Raw genomic sequence first — 18,153 nt, forward strand, 5'->3', positions numbered from 1 at the left:
TATATATATATATATATATATATATATATATATTAAAAGATTTATTAAAAATTTAAAAAATACAATTTTTCCATTGCATAAGTATTCATACCCTTATCAGGGACAGTTCAAATTTATCTCAGGAGCATTCATTTCGCTAGTAGATGTTACTACATTTTAAGTGAAGTTAAGGCAAATTCAATTGAATGGGTATGATTTGGAAAGGCACACACATCTTAATAAAAGGTCTAACAGCTGATAATGCATATCAAAGAAAAATCCAACCACTGAGGTCAAAACAACGGCCTGTAGAGCTCAGAAACAGGTTTGTGTGAAGCCACACAGCTGTGGAAGAGTTCAGAAAAGCATTCTGCTTCATTGAAGATTCACTGAAGCATATAGTCTCTGTTACCCTTTATGGAAGAAGTTTGAAACAAGCAGAACTTTTTCTAGAGCTGGCCAAACTGAGCAACTGATGGAGAAGGGCTTTGGTTAGACTGGTGACCAAGAACTTGATGGTCACTCTAGTTGAGCAATTGAGCAACACCAATCCAGTCTTTATGGCGGTGTGGCCAAACTCAACCCTCCCTTCAGTTAAGACACATGAAAACTAGGGTTGGAAAACTAGGGTTTGAGATTGTCCATTGCTGATGGCTGATAGACATAACGATGTTGCACCAGCATCATGATCCCTCATCCCATCCCCTTTTTGAATGCATGATCGCTTTTTAGTTTCACTATCACTTTAGAGATTCGCGATCACACATACTCTATACTATGGAGCGGCAGTACTTCAACACATTTTGCAAGATTATATGTTTGTCAGTGGTACTGAGGATCTGCAAATCATTCACCATCATCCTCAGTCATCTCTTCTTACACAGTCTCTACATTGGACACGACAGTTGTTGTGTGGCGCCGCGCCACATCAGCTAAAGACTCTACACTGGACGTGACTAAGCGACGGTGGAAAATCATTTGAAAGCAATTTACTGTCAGGGATTTGTGGTGTCATGTCATGCCACACCCAATGTAGACAGCGGATTTTACTGAGTTGTGTTGACTGATCTATATATAATCAATCTCTATTATAGATCAGTGGTTCTATAGTGTTTTGTCACGTCGCATAGCACCGATTGCATCCGGTGTAGACACGGTGTTAGAAAAGTTTAGTTGTTTTCCCTTTTGAGGATTCACGCTTTTGGAATAATTGCCAAATGCTGATGAGCAAAGCTTGTTGCAGCAAACAAAAAAGACTTGAGAATGTAAAGGTGCTTCAGCTAAATATTTATTTATATATAATATAAAATACTTATGTAATGTACTTATTTCAGTTTTTTTATTTTAAATAAATGTACTAAGTTGTGACAATTCTGTTTTTGCTTTGTCAGTATGGTGTATAGAGTGAAGATTGATGTGGGGAAAAAAAAGTAATTTAAAGAAGTTTATCATAAGGCAGCAACAAAAATAAAATATGGAAAAAAATGAAGGGGTAAAGAATACATTTGCAAGGCACTGTAAAAGAAAAGAAAATCGAGAAAGCTCAAAGGAAAAGTGTACTCCCTTCAGTGTAGGTGGTTGGTGTATGTAGTCATTGTGTTAGGGTGTGCTGTATCTGCGTCACTGGACTTTGCTGGGGTTGTTGTTGTTTGGTGATTCTTAGCTTTCCAATATTCTAGTATATACTGTACATCCACCACACATGCATCTGTTTCATCATCTGAAATAACTCTTTTTTTAAAAGTTTTTTTTATTATTATTAATAATTTATTTTTATTAAATATTGTTAATATTCAACATGAAGTTCTCAAAAGAAACCCCATTCTCACTTTCTATTGTACAAAAAAAAAAAAGCTAAAATAATCGTATGTTAGTTTGCAGTAGGGCTTGCATAGACTAATCAAGTAGTCGAGTGATCAACTACTTCAATCACTAGTCGGTACTGTCAGAAACAATCGACTACTCGAGCATGCATTAACAATAATGCATGCACAGAGTTTGCAAGTACGATGTGAATTTTAGGATTACAATATTGCATGTAACTGTAACTTTCTATGACCTTATCTATGTTTAATGTAAAATTACAATGTGTAATTTAATAATTAGGAGTGTGTCCGAAGCATACCTTATTCGGAATGGCATGGATAATGGCTTCAAAAACGAATAACGGAACAGGAATAATTCTGCCTGAATACTCGGCTGAAGCTGTCAGGTGTTTGCTAGATAACAGTTGAGCCAGGGGATCAGCGCAATATGATACACAGACCTCTAAAGTCATTCAGTAGAGTGTGAAGTGAATGAAAGTAAACTTTATGAGTGAAAAGAGCGCAAATCAAACACTGCATTGCTGTTGCCTCTCCGTGCATCTCTCAGAAGTCAGAGCTTGGTAAGAGTAGTCACCTATAATAATACATCATACACATTCTATTATTTGTATATATTTAAAAGGCAATGATTTAAACCTTAGGCTACGATATGATAGGAATGAATGGAATAAGCACGGTGCGCTCACCAATCAAACAGCCGTGTTGCGCTTCTCAGTCTCAAGAGTACGCTAATAATCAACTTAGATACATTTTCTATTTGGCCTACTTGTTTGCATCTTTATCTTTTACTGGTTTGCGTTGCACACACACATTTGTTTAGGGAAGTTCACAGAAGGACTCGCTTATGTGCGCATTCAATTGATTCAGTCGAGTTCGAATGATCACTAAACGTTTGTCATGACATCTCTCTGCTTGCATGATAAATATTATTTTTTAGAAATTAAAAATTATTTTAGTTTAACATGGCATACTTGTTCAGTGATAACTATGAAAAAAAATAGAGTCATAGCGTACTTATAAAGTAACTGTACGATGCTGTATCCAAATGCAGATAAGAATTTTTTTTGTGATTGTTAAAGATACAAATACAGATGTAGCTGTTAAATAAAAAATTTAATATTTAATGTCATAATTATAAGGTTTTGACAATTTACATATGTAATAAGTGCTTATAATAAGTGTTTATTGAGAATACATATTTAATGTCTTTTAATTTACAGTAGCATGAACCACGAGTAGTCGAATAACTTGAGTGTTTTTTAAGTAAGAAATCAACTAGCAGAAATCAGTCGTTTGCAGTTGATCGTAAGAAAGTAGATGCATGGATGGATTATTAATTTGGGATCAGTGCATTTAGACAACAGAATTTTCACTTTTCACAAATGCGGACTAGGACCTTTCTGAACTTTTCACTTTCTATGGTTAAGGTTGTTATTTGTTTTGGAACTGCCAGAAACACAACTTTTGTAAAGTGACCTATCAAGCACAATCATGCAAAATCTTTATTTATTTATTTATTATTATAATTATTATATTAATGCTATCAGAATTTCAGCTTATGGAGCAAAGATACACACTCTGCTGTTATCTCAGTCTGCTGTTAAAAATAAATAATCCACCCTTCAATAATAATTTATATGACAGAGTGTACAAAACAGGAACAAATAGCTCAAAAGTCTGTTAATTCACGTTTGTTTACTTATCTGTCTATCTGAGATGTTGTTGCCATTACGCAACATTAGTTGCTGTGAGTTGCATGCTCATGTCCTGCTCAAACAAGCTCAAATTTCACCGTCAATGACAATGTGAAGTAGAGTGTTCATTTCCCAGTCTTGTTCATAAATTGGTTGACACTATGCAGACACTGTTTTACAAACTAAAATGGCTAAAACAGTAGCCGCATTCATTTAAAGTAGTGTTTAATTTACTGTTATTTACATACTTCATACTAAACATGGCGGAACCCACAATTTCCTGCAGTCGGAGTTCCTCTCCTAAAAGTAGGAGTAAAGGCCAAGTACTTGTTTTACCAACATAATTAATACCAGTATTATTCAGTGGAACTGTCGTAGAGCAAAGGCAAATTTTGCAGAACTTCAAAGACTAGTTATGATTCTCAACCCTTTTGCTTTTTGCCTCCAAGAAACTCATTTGTCACCAGACAGTCCTTTGTCTTTGAAAAAGTTTGTTAGCTTTAATGCATATGGTCCAAACATACATCGACCTTCTGGTGGCTCAACTATATTAGTTCAATTTTAAATCAAGACATGATCAAGTTGGCTTTACTAGGTGTAGACTGGGGCATTCAAGACTTACCCATGGGTTTTTATTAATAAGCGAAGTTCCTCCTTTATGTCTTTCATGTTAAGTTCCTTTGACTATCAAGCATATTTTGCTGAATTGTAATTTTTATGATGCTGCTAGAAAACGCTTTTATTCAGAAACATGCTTGCATGGAATATTTGAAAATGTACCACCCAAATGTATTTTAGATTTTCTATCTTATGTTAAGTTGAAATGTTTTATATAATGTAAATCTTATGGATGATACTGAACCTTTTTGCCATGTAAATAGCCATGATGCTAACATGGCGTAAAAAACTTAATAAACAAACAAACATACTTCATACTGATATACAGTTTACTGTCGACTATAAAGAAACTGTCATAGTCATTTAAATATAGACCAAGTGCCACCTACAGGATCTGTTATGTGAAGAGTAGGCTGTTAAATTTCTTTATCACATGAACACTTTTGATAATTATGCAGCAATAAATAATTGGGTTTTAAACAAGTTCACATGTTTGAGAACTTTACACTGTGATTCTACTAATATAATCAGTCAAATGGGTTTCATATTTGTCTCAATTTAGACGATGAGTGACAGACCGTTCATCCAAAAGCTCTTCCGACCAGTGTCTCCTGAAGGCCACACGCTTACGTTGGGAGACCTGCTGAAGGAGCTGTTTCCTGCTGCCATATGTGCGGAAGGTGAGCTGAAAAAATAATTCTCACACATATTGTTTGACAAAAACGTGTTTGCAGTTTAGACTTCTCTCTCACAGGAGGTTGGCATCAAAGATGAGAGGCAGAGACATTAGAGGAAAACAAATCTTTAACATCTCGAGATTTACAAAGGAGATGAGAAATAGGGAAAAGAAAGAAAAGGACAAATCAGGGTTGGATGAATGAAATCCACAGCCAAAACATGGGCGGTCTTGGTTTCTCCTGAGAGGAAGTAGATAAGCAGACAATAGCAGTGACAAACGGAGCACCTGCAGGCAGACATGCCTGCATGACGGAGCACATCTGTGCTGCTTCCAGCCCAATTCAAGACCTGCTTGCTTTGTCTGAAAGGCCTGGTGGTTTGGTTGAAGAGAAAGTGGCACTTTGTGCTTCTCTTTTTGTTATCGTTCGGTCTCTTCCAGATATGTGGGGTTTGCTTTGATAGCAGCGCAGAGCAAAGTGTTGAGATTACAAGGAAAAATGTGTCTACTTACTCAACCTGAAAAATACCTTTTCTGTGTCAGGATTTTTGTTTATCACCATGTCGGCTTGATTCATCTCAATTACACATGAGTGAAAATCTGCATTTTGTAACTTTAAACATGTTGTTTTATCAGCAGATGAGGTTTTCTGTTTTATGAAAGGCTTTGATGAGTTACAGTACTGTTATGTTTGCAGTGTAATGGGGATTCCCACAAATAAAAATAAAAAGCATATGCCAGACTGACATGTAATGTCCCTGCCATATTAAAGCCATCTGTATGTCTCGAACACCCAGCAGTATGGAATCTATCACTAGATATTCACCACTTCGGGGGTAAAAATGGAGACATGCTCAAACGGTGTGGTCTCTCCTACGCTTTTCACAATAAGATGAAGATTTGATATATCAAAATGGCAATACATGGTACTCTAAAAACTTTCCCATGTTCTGCTTAAGAAGTCGGTCAGAATCGTAAGAGGTTTTATAGTAAATAAGAGGTGTGTGGTGGTATTATTTCAAATAAATGAATTGCACAGAAAACCCCCGCCCAACAGCTCTTGATGTCAACCCACGCTGCGAGTGGGGAAACCTCCAGCTGGCCCTCCCACCTCCATCACCACCAGCACGTCTCACTACTCAACCTGTGGCAGGCACTGAAATATCACTTTTTGATCACTTTGTCTTCTAATGTGGTGAAAAAAAGGGTCATTGACTCTGTAGAGTCAAATGATGAACTCTGTAGACTGATTCATTTTAAAGTTAGAAATCAGGCTTTTAGACAGATAATGTCAACTGTGTTTCATATGTTGGATATAAAGGCTTCTGGGTAGTTTACCCAGTAGTTAGTGTTCATGCAATTTTTTTTTTTTTATAAACTATATATGAATGTATAAGGAAATGCATGTACATTAGGTCAGGTTTTGCAATAATTTTAAACTTTACTCTTGCTTTAAAGGGATACTTCATCCAAAATTTACTTACTCGTGTCATTCCAAACCAATAAAACATTTGTTCATCATTGAGACCCAAATGGAAATATTTTAATCAAACCTGAGAGATTTCTGTTTTTCCGTTAAAAGTCCATTCATCCAAAACTTTGTGTTCATAAAAACATTGTAAAGTAATCCATATAAAATTAGCCATTTAATCCAACTCTTCTGAGTAGTCATGATTGATTTATATTCTGAACAGACTCTGAGTGTTATCTGTAGCCCAGTTGGGCCATGTATAATCTTGCATAGGCACCAAGTGCAACCCTCTAGCTCAGGAATCTCCAACCATTTTTACACCACAAACTGGTTTTGTGTTACATTTTTTCTTGTGGACCAGCTGGAGGGTCCACGAGAAGAAATATTAGTGGTTCAACGGATGATATTGTGGTTTTTGAGACTTCACGGTTCATATGATTTTTCCTTTTCAGAAGTATTTAAAGCACAGAGAATGAGAATTTCAAGAAGGTTTTTTTGACATAATTTTATGTATCTCACATGCAAGGAAACGACACACATAGAGCAAGAATTCACATTTGAAACAAACATCCATTCCTTCTTAAAAGTCTGTGGTAAAAGAGAGCTGCCTGTTGTGCTATTTAATTAGGCCTATTTCTGTAGCCTATAGTTCTAGCTCCCTTTATTTTTAATTTGTATATATACTGTTTGAATGACAGCTTGGGAAATCTGTTGGCGATCAAATATTCAATATCGCTGTTCATAAACACTTGGTAAATTATCAGCCCGGCCGCTATGGGAGGCGTTCAGACTAATAGCACACATAATTTACGTCTCTATGATGATTGGTTGATATACCAGAAGGAAGGCAAGCCTCTTCTATGATGTTCCTTTTCCCAACACTCCTCAGCGCAAAAAGTGAACATTCAATGCTGATTGGCTCATGTTTTTTTTAACAACGGAGGCACGAGCACTCATCTCTCCCCTTCTTAAAGAGGGGAGAGATGTGGCTATATTTGTTCCTGTGGCTCAAGTGGTAGAGCATTGCGTTAGCAGCGCAAGGTTGTGGGTTCAATTCCCAGGTAACACACGTAAGGTAAAAAATGTTAGTCTGAATGCACTGTAAGTCACTTTGGATAAACGTGTTTGCAAAATGCATACATTTTATTTAATTTAAATTTACTTTAATTACATCAGCAGATTTGGCACATTCCCGATAGAAAAGCGCCACTTTCACGTAATGGTATTACAACTGTGAAATTACAAACAAAAATACTTAAATTCTAAGACATGAACTGAAATGAATTGTGAATTTTGGGGAAGCTGTGCCTCCCCCAACGAGCTGCCACTGGAAATCAACTCTGCATTCTGGCACTGTCTGAAACACATCTCTGTGAGTCAGAACAATCAGTAATTTGCTTATTAAACATTTCATTTAATTTACATGAAAATGCATCCAACAAATGAAAATTCATAATAATTAGAATAATCTTTCGTATGCAATAAATAACAGAGTGTCATATCTATACACATTTTTCCCAGAACATTCTTGCACTCTGGTATCAGCTCATCCACGGCCTGGTACTGGTTCGCAATCCGGTGGTTGGGGAACTCTGATCTAGTTCAGAGAGTAGAGTATGGCACTAGCAATGGTAAGGTCACAACAAAGGATATGAATAGTTTATTAGCAATCATGTAGTACAAATAATAATACAAGAATTGATTAAATATATAGTTTTTTGGGTTTTCATTAACAGCTTCTTTCAAATCTGGTAACGAAAACCCCAAAATTTATATTTTTTCAAAAGTTGGTCTTCTATCAAAGTTGGTCTTGGTTGAGTGAAACTCTCCAAGGTGGCAGAAGTCCAGAGCCGACCCATGCTAGGGCTTTGTGTGGGCGTTTGTCATAACTGCCGGAAGAATGCAATGTTGTGTTCAATTACTATATGAGTTTGTGTTGTTTGAATTCCCCTCGCATCATTCTGAGAGTTACACTGGGGACGCACCCACCTTACACCCTTACAAACTCCACGGGGGCAGACACACACACAGGACTTCAAGGAATGAGTTACTTCTTCTGCTCATCACGCTATTACTGTGTGACTTCAAAATCAGGGTCAGTTGATTGTTTAGTCCTCTTTCTGAGATGGTTTTTGTCCAGATTGACCGTTAACAATTAAAAAAAATCAAGGTCAGAGGTGTTCAGGGTTTTAGACGTCAAACTCTATTATGCAAAGGATTATACAGTTTTGTTCAAAATAATAGCAGTACAATGTGACTAACCAGAATAATCAAGGTTTTTAGTATATTTTTTATTGCTACGTGGCAAACAAGTTACCAGTAGGTTCAGTAGATTGTCAGAAAACAAACAAGACCCAGCATTCATGATATGCACGCTCTTAAGGCTGTGCAATTGGGCAATTAGTTGAAAGGGGTGTGTTCAAAAAAATAGCAGTGTCTACCTTTGACTGTACAAATTCAAAACTATTTTGTACAAACATTTTTTTTTCTGGGATTTAGCAATCCTGTGAATCACTAAACTAATATTTAGTTGTACGACCACAGTTTTTTAAAACTGCTTGACATCTGTGTGGCATGGAGTCAACCAACTTGTGGCACCTCTCAGCTGTTATTCCACTCCATGATTCTTTAACAACATTCCACAATTCATTCACATTTCTTGGTTTTGCTTCAGAAACAGCATTTTTGATATCACCCCACAAGTTCTCAATTGGATTAAGGTCTGGAGATTGGGCTGGCCACTCCATAACATTAATTTTGTTGGTTTGGAACCAAGACTTTGCCCGTTTACTAGTGTGTTTTGGGTCATTGTCTTGTTGAAACAACCATTTCAAGGGCATGTCCTCTTCAGCATAGGGCAACATGACCTCTTCAAGTATTTTAACATATGCAAACTGATCCATGATCCCTGGTATGCGATAAATAGGCCCAACACCATAGTAGGAGAAACATGCCCATATCATGATGCTTGCACCTCCATGCTTCACTGTCTTCACTGTGTACTGTGGCTTGAATTCAGAGTTTGGGGGTCGTCTCACAAACTGCCTGTGGCCCTTGGACCCAAAAAGAACAATTTTACTCTCATCAGTCCACAAAATGTTCCTCCATTTCTCTTTAGGCCAGTTGATGTGTTCTTTGGCTAATTGTAACCTCTTCTGCACATGCCTTTTTTTTAACAGAGGGACTTTGCGGGGGATTCTTGAAAATAGATTAGCTTCACACAGACGTCTTCTAACTGTCACAGTACTTACAGGTAACTCCAGACTGTCTTTGATCATCCTGGAGGTGATCATTGGCTGAGCCTTTGCCATTCTGGTTATTCTTCTATCCATTTTGATGGTTGTCTTCCGTTTTCTTCCACGTCTCTCTGGTTTTGCTCTCCATTTTAAGGCATTGGAGATCATTTTAGCTGAACAGCCTATCATTTTTTGCACCTCTTTATAGGTTTTCCCCTCTCTAATCAACTTTTTAATCAAAGTACGCTGTTCTTCTGAACAATGTCTTGAACGACCCATTTCCTCAGCTTTCAAATGCATGTTCAACAAGTGTTGGCTTCATCCTTAAATAGGGGCCACCTGATTCACACCTGTTTCTTCACAAAATTGATGACCTCAGTGATTGAATGCCACACTGCTATTTTTTTGAACACACCCCTTTCAACTAATTCAACTAATTGCCCAATTGCACAGCCTTAAGAGCGTGCATATCATGAATGCTGGGTCTCATTTGTTTTCTGAGAATCTACTGAACCTACTGGTAACTTGTTTGCCACGTAGCAATAAAAAAATATACGAAAAACCTTGATTATTCTGGTTAGTCACATTGTACTGCTATTATTTTGAACAATACTGTACGTGTGTGTGTATATATATATATATATATATAATTCCAATTGCCCAGTTCCGTTATTACGTGGCTGTTTTGTTCATGGAAGTGTTTGTGCTTGTGTTTGAAATGGTCATCATGTTTAGTCATATTAGCGTACCGAAGCTTCAACCCCGGTGTGCTTGTTGCTTCCATGTTCTTGGTATCTGTGGGAGGTACGGCTTCAACTTTTTCCTGCTGAGCAAAAGATAATTAACATCTAAATTAACATCTAACTGTCTCAAGTTATGAAGAACACGTACAATTTACACCTGCCAAATGCTCAGGTGTTTTTCATTTTGATGATTTTATTAAATGGGCTATTATTCACTAACAGGGTTCATGAAATCTTTGTTATAACAAGAATATTAATGACCACTAATTATCTTAAACAGACAATAGCAACATATTTATACAAATACCAAAAAAAAAACATACACAATGCAAAATAAAAAGAAGTCTTAGGTAATGTCGGAGCAAAAAATATGCCGCAGAAGAAAAAAAAAAGAAAAAGAAAAAATAACACTAGTAACAAAAAAAAATCCTATTGTGTTAGATGTGATTTTTTACTAGAAATATAATGTGATGATTTATATAGTGAATTTGGGTTTTTATATTTATTGGTCAAAGATCATAAATCATAATACAGATTGAATACATTTTTACCATGTTACAGAAGACATTCATTAAAATGTCATTTAGTGTAACAGTGGTTTATATACCAGAAAGTCTTGTCAGGCACATTTAGAACAAGAATCATTATATTACATCACAACACTAAAAGACTCTATTTAAGGACCACAGTGTAACCCCAAAAAGTAATTTACTGTAAATGAATCTTTATCAGTATTTGCCATTATCCTTTAAACCACTAGGTTTTTACCCGTTTATAGGGTTTGTGTGTGTGTGTATGTATATAGCGCTGCTTGAAAGTTTGTGAAACTTTTAGAATGTTCTATATTTCTGCATAAATTTGAAGCAAAACATGATCAGATTTTGAATTCACAAGTCCTGAAAATAAACAAAGATAACCCAGTCAAACAAATGAGACATTTTTCATTCATTTATTTGAGAAAAATGATCCAGTGTTACATATCTGTGTGGTGCAAAAGTATGTGAATCTCTAGGATCAGCAGTTAGTTTGAAGGTGAAATTAGAGTCGATCTGTTCAGAGGTGTTTTCATTCAGTGAAATGACTATCAGGTGTCATCGCCTGCCTTGTTTTATTTAAAGAACAGGGATCTATCAGTCTGATCAAGTTTGTGGAAGTGAATCATAGCACAAACAGAGGAGATCTCTTGGGACCTCAGAAAAAGAGTTGTTGTTGCTCATCAGGTTGTAGATTGGACCCCACACATCCAAAGTCAGATTGATGTAAAAATGGAGGAAATTCAAGATCATTGTCACCTTCCCCAGAAGTGGTCCACCAACAAAGATAACTCTAAAAGCAAGACAATGTAATAGTCCACAAGGTCGCAACGAAGGGCTGTCTCACATTGGCTAATGTTCATGAATCCACCATCAGGAGAACAATTAATACCCATGGTGTGAATGGTAGAGTTGCAAGGAGAAAGTTACTGCTGTCCAAAAAGAACATCTGATGCTGCCCGTCTGCAGTTTGCTAAAGTGGAGAAGCCAGAGGGCTATTAGAGAAATGTTATATGGATGAATGAGACCAAAATATATATTTTTTGGTTTAAATGAGAAGCGTTTTGTTTGGAGAAAATAACATACTGCATTCAAGCATAACAACCTTATCCCATCTGTGAAACATGGTGGTGGTAGTATCATATTTTGGGCCTGTTTTTCTGCATCTGGGCCAGAACAGCTTGCCATCATTGATGGAACAAGAATTCTGAATTATACCAGCGAATTCAATGAAATTCAGGAAAAAGTGGGCCATGCAGTAAGACAACAACGCCAAGAACACAAGTCATTTTACCAAAGAATGGTTAAAGAAGAACAATGTTAATGTTTTGTAATGACAGAGTCAAAGTCTGGACCTTAATCCAATTGACATTCTGTGGACTGAGCTGAAGCAAGCAGTTCAGGAGGAAACCCACCAACAACACAGAGTTGAAGTGGTTCTGTACTGAGGAAGGGGCTACAAATCCAAAATCCAAAATCTGATAATGTTTTGGGTCATATTTAAGGAGAAATATAGAAAATTACAAAGAGTTTACAAACATTCAAGCAGAGAGTCGGACTGAAGGTTGCGGGTTCGAGTCTCAGGTCCGGTGGGAATTGTCAATGGGGGGAGTGAATATATGTGTTAGTGTGTATTTATATATATGTATATATAAAACATGACAAAAATCCCCAAGTGACTGCAATCATGCAAAGTAATGAAGCTGCGGGTTTATAAGAAATAAATCAACAAGATATTTTTATATACAAAAAGTTACATACAAAATACTCAAATGTCATTAGATTTTTCTTATCTAATGACATTTGAGTATTTTGTATGTAACTTTTTGTATATAAAAATATCTTGTTGATTTATTTCTTATAAACCCGCAGCTTCATTACTTTGCATGATTGCAGTCACTTGGGGATTTTTGTTTTTCTTATCTATATATATATATATATATATATATATATATATATATATATATATATATATATATATATATATAATTCACCAGAAAATAGAGAATCTATCCAGTTAGGTTTAAGTGTTTCCATTAAAGTAAAGGTGGAGAGATGTAATTGTTTCACGCAGAAATAGGAAAATACTTGTATTTTTGCCCTTATTGACAGCTATGCCTAACGAAAGCGCAAATGATGCATGAATCTAGTTAAAGATCATTGAGCTGACAGCGGTCAGAGGGAAAGCTGAGGCCATGCCTTTTTGACCACTCATTTAAGAAACAAAAGAATGCATTAATGTGAGAAGTTCCTTCCTTCGCCCATGTTATCTGTGTCCCCAACCTCTCCAGCCCTGAGCTACAGCTCATCAGACTCATGATAAATGGAGTAAGTTGAGCAGGCATGATGAATTGCTTTTGTGTGAGTTTGAGAGAGAGTGTTTACTTGTGCCTTTTGGGTGCTACGGTGAAACTTTAGGATTCTTCATGGGGAGATTCATTCAGTGAGATTCGGTGCTGTTTATCTGAAAGTTTTTAAAGGCCAACCAGCAAATGCTTGCTGTATGTGCTTTTATGCAAATGATCTGGTAGGTCATGATGCAGTTCAGTAGTGTGAGAAGGTCATCCAGCGCACACGCTGATGCCTGAACCATCACTTGCTGTCAAACTGAAACTTCTTCCCTCCAACTGCATTAGCCATTTAACCTCCATGGGTCAACAGGGTAATGTTACTGCCTCTAGCGTTTCCTTCAATTTTCCACTCGTATGTAACTAGCTACGCAGCGTGAACTTGGTCAATTTGTTCTGTGCAGGAGATGATAAAGTAGTGGAGAACAGGACTAATTATCATGCTGTGCTTCCTAACAATAGAACCTCTCACATGATCTGGTCATGTATTTTACACAGTTCACGGAATAACAATTTTAAAATGTCAAAAAATAAAAAAGTAAAATAAACAAATAAATGCTTGGATATATTTATGAATGTGATTTTTTTATTTTATTTTTATTTACATTTAAATTTCAGTTTCTTTTGGTCATAAAGTTCACCCAAAAAATTAAAATTTGCTTAAACTTGGACACTCTCAGGCCATCCAAGATGTAGATGAGTTTTTTTCTTCATCTTAACAGTTTTGGAGAAGTTCACTTTCTCACCAGTGGATCCTCTGTAGTGAATGGGTGCCGTCAGAATGATAGTTCAAACAGCTAATAAAACATCACAATAATCCCCAAATAACCCTGAAAATATTCCATGATAATGCTTCTTTTATTGAAGATGACCATTCCTGTTTTTCCTCTCATAAATCCACCCACATATCTGTTTATAATTTTCAATTGTAAGCAGTGCTTTGTCTTTGCATAATTCTTTGCATGATTCAGACGAGACAACTTTCTCACTGGAGAAATTAGTAATTACTAATTACTAAAGTAATTATGGATAGAGGATTGTATATTAGCCAGAAGCAACAGTTTGAAATTAAGTTAATTTAGCTGATCAGACATTCTGACGGCACCCATTCACTGTTCCGATGTAGAAACGAACTCATCTACATCTTAGATAGCCTGAGAGTGAGTACATTTTCTGCAAATTTTTATTTTTGGCTGAACAATTACTTTAAAAACATTCAGACTTAAAAGTTTGTGCTTAAATTAGTATGGTCCTTTATGTGTGTGTTTATTTATTTAAAAAATGTTTCTGGTGATTCAGAACTGATTAAAAAATGAAGGGTTGGAGTGGATTGTGAAGAAAAAAAAAGTCAAGTGTTCAAAATAAATGGGAACTTTTTGATTGATAAAATGCCCAGAGTGTGAAGAGCCATTTTTCATGACTATCTAAAATTGTAAAAATAAAGTTTCAGTAGATGTGCCTTGACTGGTAATGAACATCTTAGGAACTAGGAATTCCTAATGCACCAGTTCCAAACCAAGATCATCTTGCACTTTCTGTGCAATTTTTAACATATATTTATATACATATATTTTGCTTGGCATGGCTTTGTAAAGTTCCTGGTGTATCCAATCATGTAATTAGTGCCAACAGCTGTTAGATGTTACACATTTCAGGGGTGTTTCTTGCCTTTGACCACTTCTTGGGCACAAGTCTCCCACCTACATGTTTTATGTTCATTTTCTAGGGGTTAATACAATTTATGATGACTGGGTTTCATTTTAAAGGGATAGTTCACTTAAAAATGAAAATTCCTCGCTTTCATCTCATTCTTAACCCATAAGACCTTTGTTCATCTTTAGTGTACAAATCAAGATGTTTTTGATGAATCCGAGAGCTTTCTGACCCTGCATAGACAGCAGCACAACTACCACGTTCAAGTCGCAGAAAAGTAGTGTCTGGCATGGAAGAGAACAAATTGTTCAATAAAGTCAATATTTTTGTTTCCTTTGCGCACAAAAAGTATTTTCTTAACTTCATAATATTATGGTTGAACCACTTATGTCACAAGGATTGTTTTAAAGGTGTCCTTACTACCTTTCTGAGTCTTGAATGTGGTAGTTGCTTTGCTGTCTATGGAGGGTCAGAAAGCTCTCGAATTTCATCGCAGTGTGGACTGTGAAAACAGAGGCTTTCAAAAATGATGATTTAATGTCACGCTGTCATGTGACCAATTCAGCTAAAATGGTGGACAACATTGTACAGCAGTTGTTTTGGATGCTCTCTGTTACTGTTCTTTGAAACGGTCCAATATTTCGGCACGTTTGTTTTGGCATGTCTCCCAGTCTATATTCTACTCATTTTTGCAACTTTATACTCCTGTGTTACTCGCAGCAACAACTCCACCTCACTGTCGGTCCATTTAAAAAAACTTGGTGCTTTTCCTCAATATATTGCGTTTCAAAGTAAATAAATAGAAGACGCAGGTCAAAGCGTCTACGTTTTACACATGCGCAGTACAGGGATGATACATCCACGCATACAGTGTGGATGACCAACTTTTGGGAAACGATTGAAAGCCATAGTGTGGATGCGGAGCATTTTTAAATGTATCCGCATTAGTGTAGACGTAGCCTCAGAAGCTATGTTGCTCTTTACAGCGCTGTGTGAAAAGCTTTAAGATGTACCATAATACACAAGTTTTTTTTTGTTAGTTTTTTTGACATAGCTTGAATAGTACTTCCCTTAATGCTCAGTTGTGACCTTTTCTCTCTTTCACACTCCTTCCAGACGAGCCAAAGAGATTCCAGGTTATGATTCACGGCATTGAACCACTGCTGGAAACACCCATCCAGTGGCTGAGCGAACACTTGAGCCACCCAGACAACTTTCTCCACATCAGCATCATCCCAGCGCCAAGTGACTGATTCCAGAGGATCCAGTCGTTCGAAGTAGGCCTAAAAGATCTGCAGAGACGTTCTGATGGCACACCATTTCTTCCTGTTTTCTCATTCTCATCCTTGCCAGTGGCCTTATCGAGCGACAGTCATCAAACAACAGAATCTTGTGCACTTCACATGAAGAAGACGCTCTCAGTTTATTTAGAGCTCTCAGATGGGTCCCATGTTCTTGCTGCCTTTAAAACTCTTACATTTGCACAAGCTTGATGTGATTGTACTCTTTGACACTCCCGTTCCCACTCTCTAATTTGTGAGTAACGTACACTTAGACTCTCAGATCTGGTAATTATTAGGAGGAATCCTGTTTGGTGTTTAATGAGGCCACTAAAGTGCTGTACGTACTAAATGACTGCCATGGGGCTTGATTATCAGCATGTTTTATGGATGCATCCAGGTCAGATGAGGTGTAAAATAAAGATGGAAATTCTTGCATAAAAACTAAAGCAGAAAAAAAGTTGACTTCGGGATTTGAGGGGAAAATATCGGTGACTTCATGCACTGGATAACATGTGTCAGTGTCTGGTTTTGGCAGCTGTGTAGGGGGTCACACAGCTCAGTGGAGGTGATGATGCCGCGAGCTGATTAGTCACAGTCCCAGAGAAATGTTGGTGGGATATAGCACAAATGAAGCTCCCCTTTCCCGGACACTCTTAAATATATGGTTTGCTTTATGTTTTTTTTGTTTTGTTTTTTTTTTGTTGGGGGGGTTCCATCTGCTTGGAAAAAGGTTTTCATTCATTTAGAGCAAATATTTGATCTCTGAAATGGGTATGTATTGTATAAAACATAAGTTAGAGGCCATACAAATACATTATTATATCACTGTTAATTAACCTTACAGTATTTTTCCCCCCTCCTTTATTTACAACCTGTAGGCAGACTGGCTGTCTGTGTTTAGGGGGATGTGGGGACTGTAGATCAGTGCTGCAGACGACACACAGCTGAGAGTGATTATTCGTTTAGAGGAATCGGTGAGTGTTTTACCCCAGACCGAGACAGAGAGACAGCGGGCAAAACCGCAGAGCATACGCCGCCACCAGGCCACTTCTCGGCAGACTGTTCTTGAGACAATGCTGTTTGTGTACAAACTTTCAGATGTTTATATCATTCCTTGAATGACTTGTATAAAGATGCTGCAACTCCTCACTACTAATAACACGGTTAAAATGATAATAACATGGTTCAAATGTGCATTTTCTTGCGTTATTTTAATTGCAGTGATTGCTTTTCTGTCTTTGCTAGATTAATTTACAATGCCTTTAATTAAAACAATATTTTATAGCTATGCAGTGTTTGGTTGTCCTTTCATTTTTCTGAATGAAATTCAAATTCACCCTATATATATGATAAAATGTGTATCATTGATCTGATTGTAAACAATTTCACTGTTCTTTTTTTTTTTACTTCATCATTTTAAATCAAAATGTGAAAATCGTCCGGTGATTAATCATTTAAACTGCTTAAATCCCAGCCGACAATCGACAGCCGATTCAAATCTGCCTCCGTCCAGATTATTATTTTATTATCTGTTTAACTCGCATGTTCGTTGAAATACACAAGAAAAGATCCGTTGCTGCTTCTGAAATGAGTCAAGAAGGAGATTCGAAAAAATTCAGAGAGGTCTGTTGTAGCTAAAAATCATTAACTCTCAGCATTTTCATTTCATGAAAAAAAAATATATATAGTGACCACAAATTATGAATTCGTTCAAACAGTTTATTAACTTGTGTCACTGTTTTAGTGCAATTTTGGCCATGTTCTGTCCATTGTTTTCATTCAGTTAAACTGTGTCCACAATCTAACTTAAATAAGTGAAGGAACGATTACACTGTGGCCATGATTAATCTAAAACTAGCAATTAAGTCATGGGAATAAAATGGCCACAATATCTTGTTTCCACCTACATCCGGTTCATTAGTCACAGTTAAAATGGACAGTTTGGCTGAGTGCCTTACACTGTGGGACGCTTGTATACTGTTGGATACTTCACCCTTTGGCAAATGTTGTAGGTATTCTTTGCATTTATAAAATCTACATGCTGTTATAAAGAGGTTGGATTCTTTTCATTCCAGATTTGTTTTTGATACTGA

The 18,153-nt window shown here is 36.7% G+C and overlaps 1 protein-coding gene across 3 annotated transcripts in view; it reads left to right on the plus strand.

Annotated features, from left to right (window-relative positions):
- Nucleotides 1–17,348, plus strand: part of atg5 (ATG5 autophagy related 5 homolog (S. cerevisiae)) — a 34,612-nt gene extending 17,264 nt beyond the window's left edge. For 2 of the 3 annotated variants that reach the window (XM_052578451.1, XM_052578452.1), the window contains exons 7-8: nucleotides 4,680–4,797; nucleotides 15,894–17,348. In XM_052578451.1, coding sequence (XP_052434411.1) covers nucleotides 4,680–4,797; nucleotides 15,894–16,030 — 255 coding nt within the window. In that variant the 3' untranslated portion in view covers nucleotides 16,031–17,348. Of the gene's footprint in view, nucleotides 1–4,679; nucleotides 4,798–4,871; nucleotides 6,478–15,893 lie in introns of those variants that run through there. The other variant, XM_052578453.1, reaches the window with a different exon arrangement.
- Nucleotides 17,349–18,153: the final 805 nt, after the last annotated feature.

This window comes from Carassius gibelio, chromosome B16, assembly GCF_023724105.1.
Source record: "Carassius gibelio isolate Cgi1373 ecotype wild population from Czech Republic chromosome B16, carGib1.2-hapl.c, whole genome shotgun sequence".
Lineage (NCBI taxonomy): Eukaryota > Metazoa > Chordata > Actinopteri > Cypriniformes > Cyprinidae > Carassius > Carassius gibelio.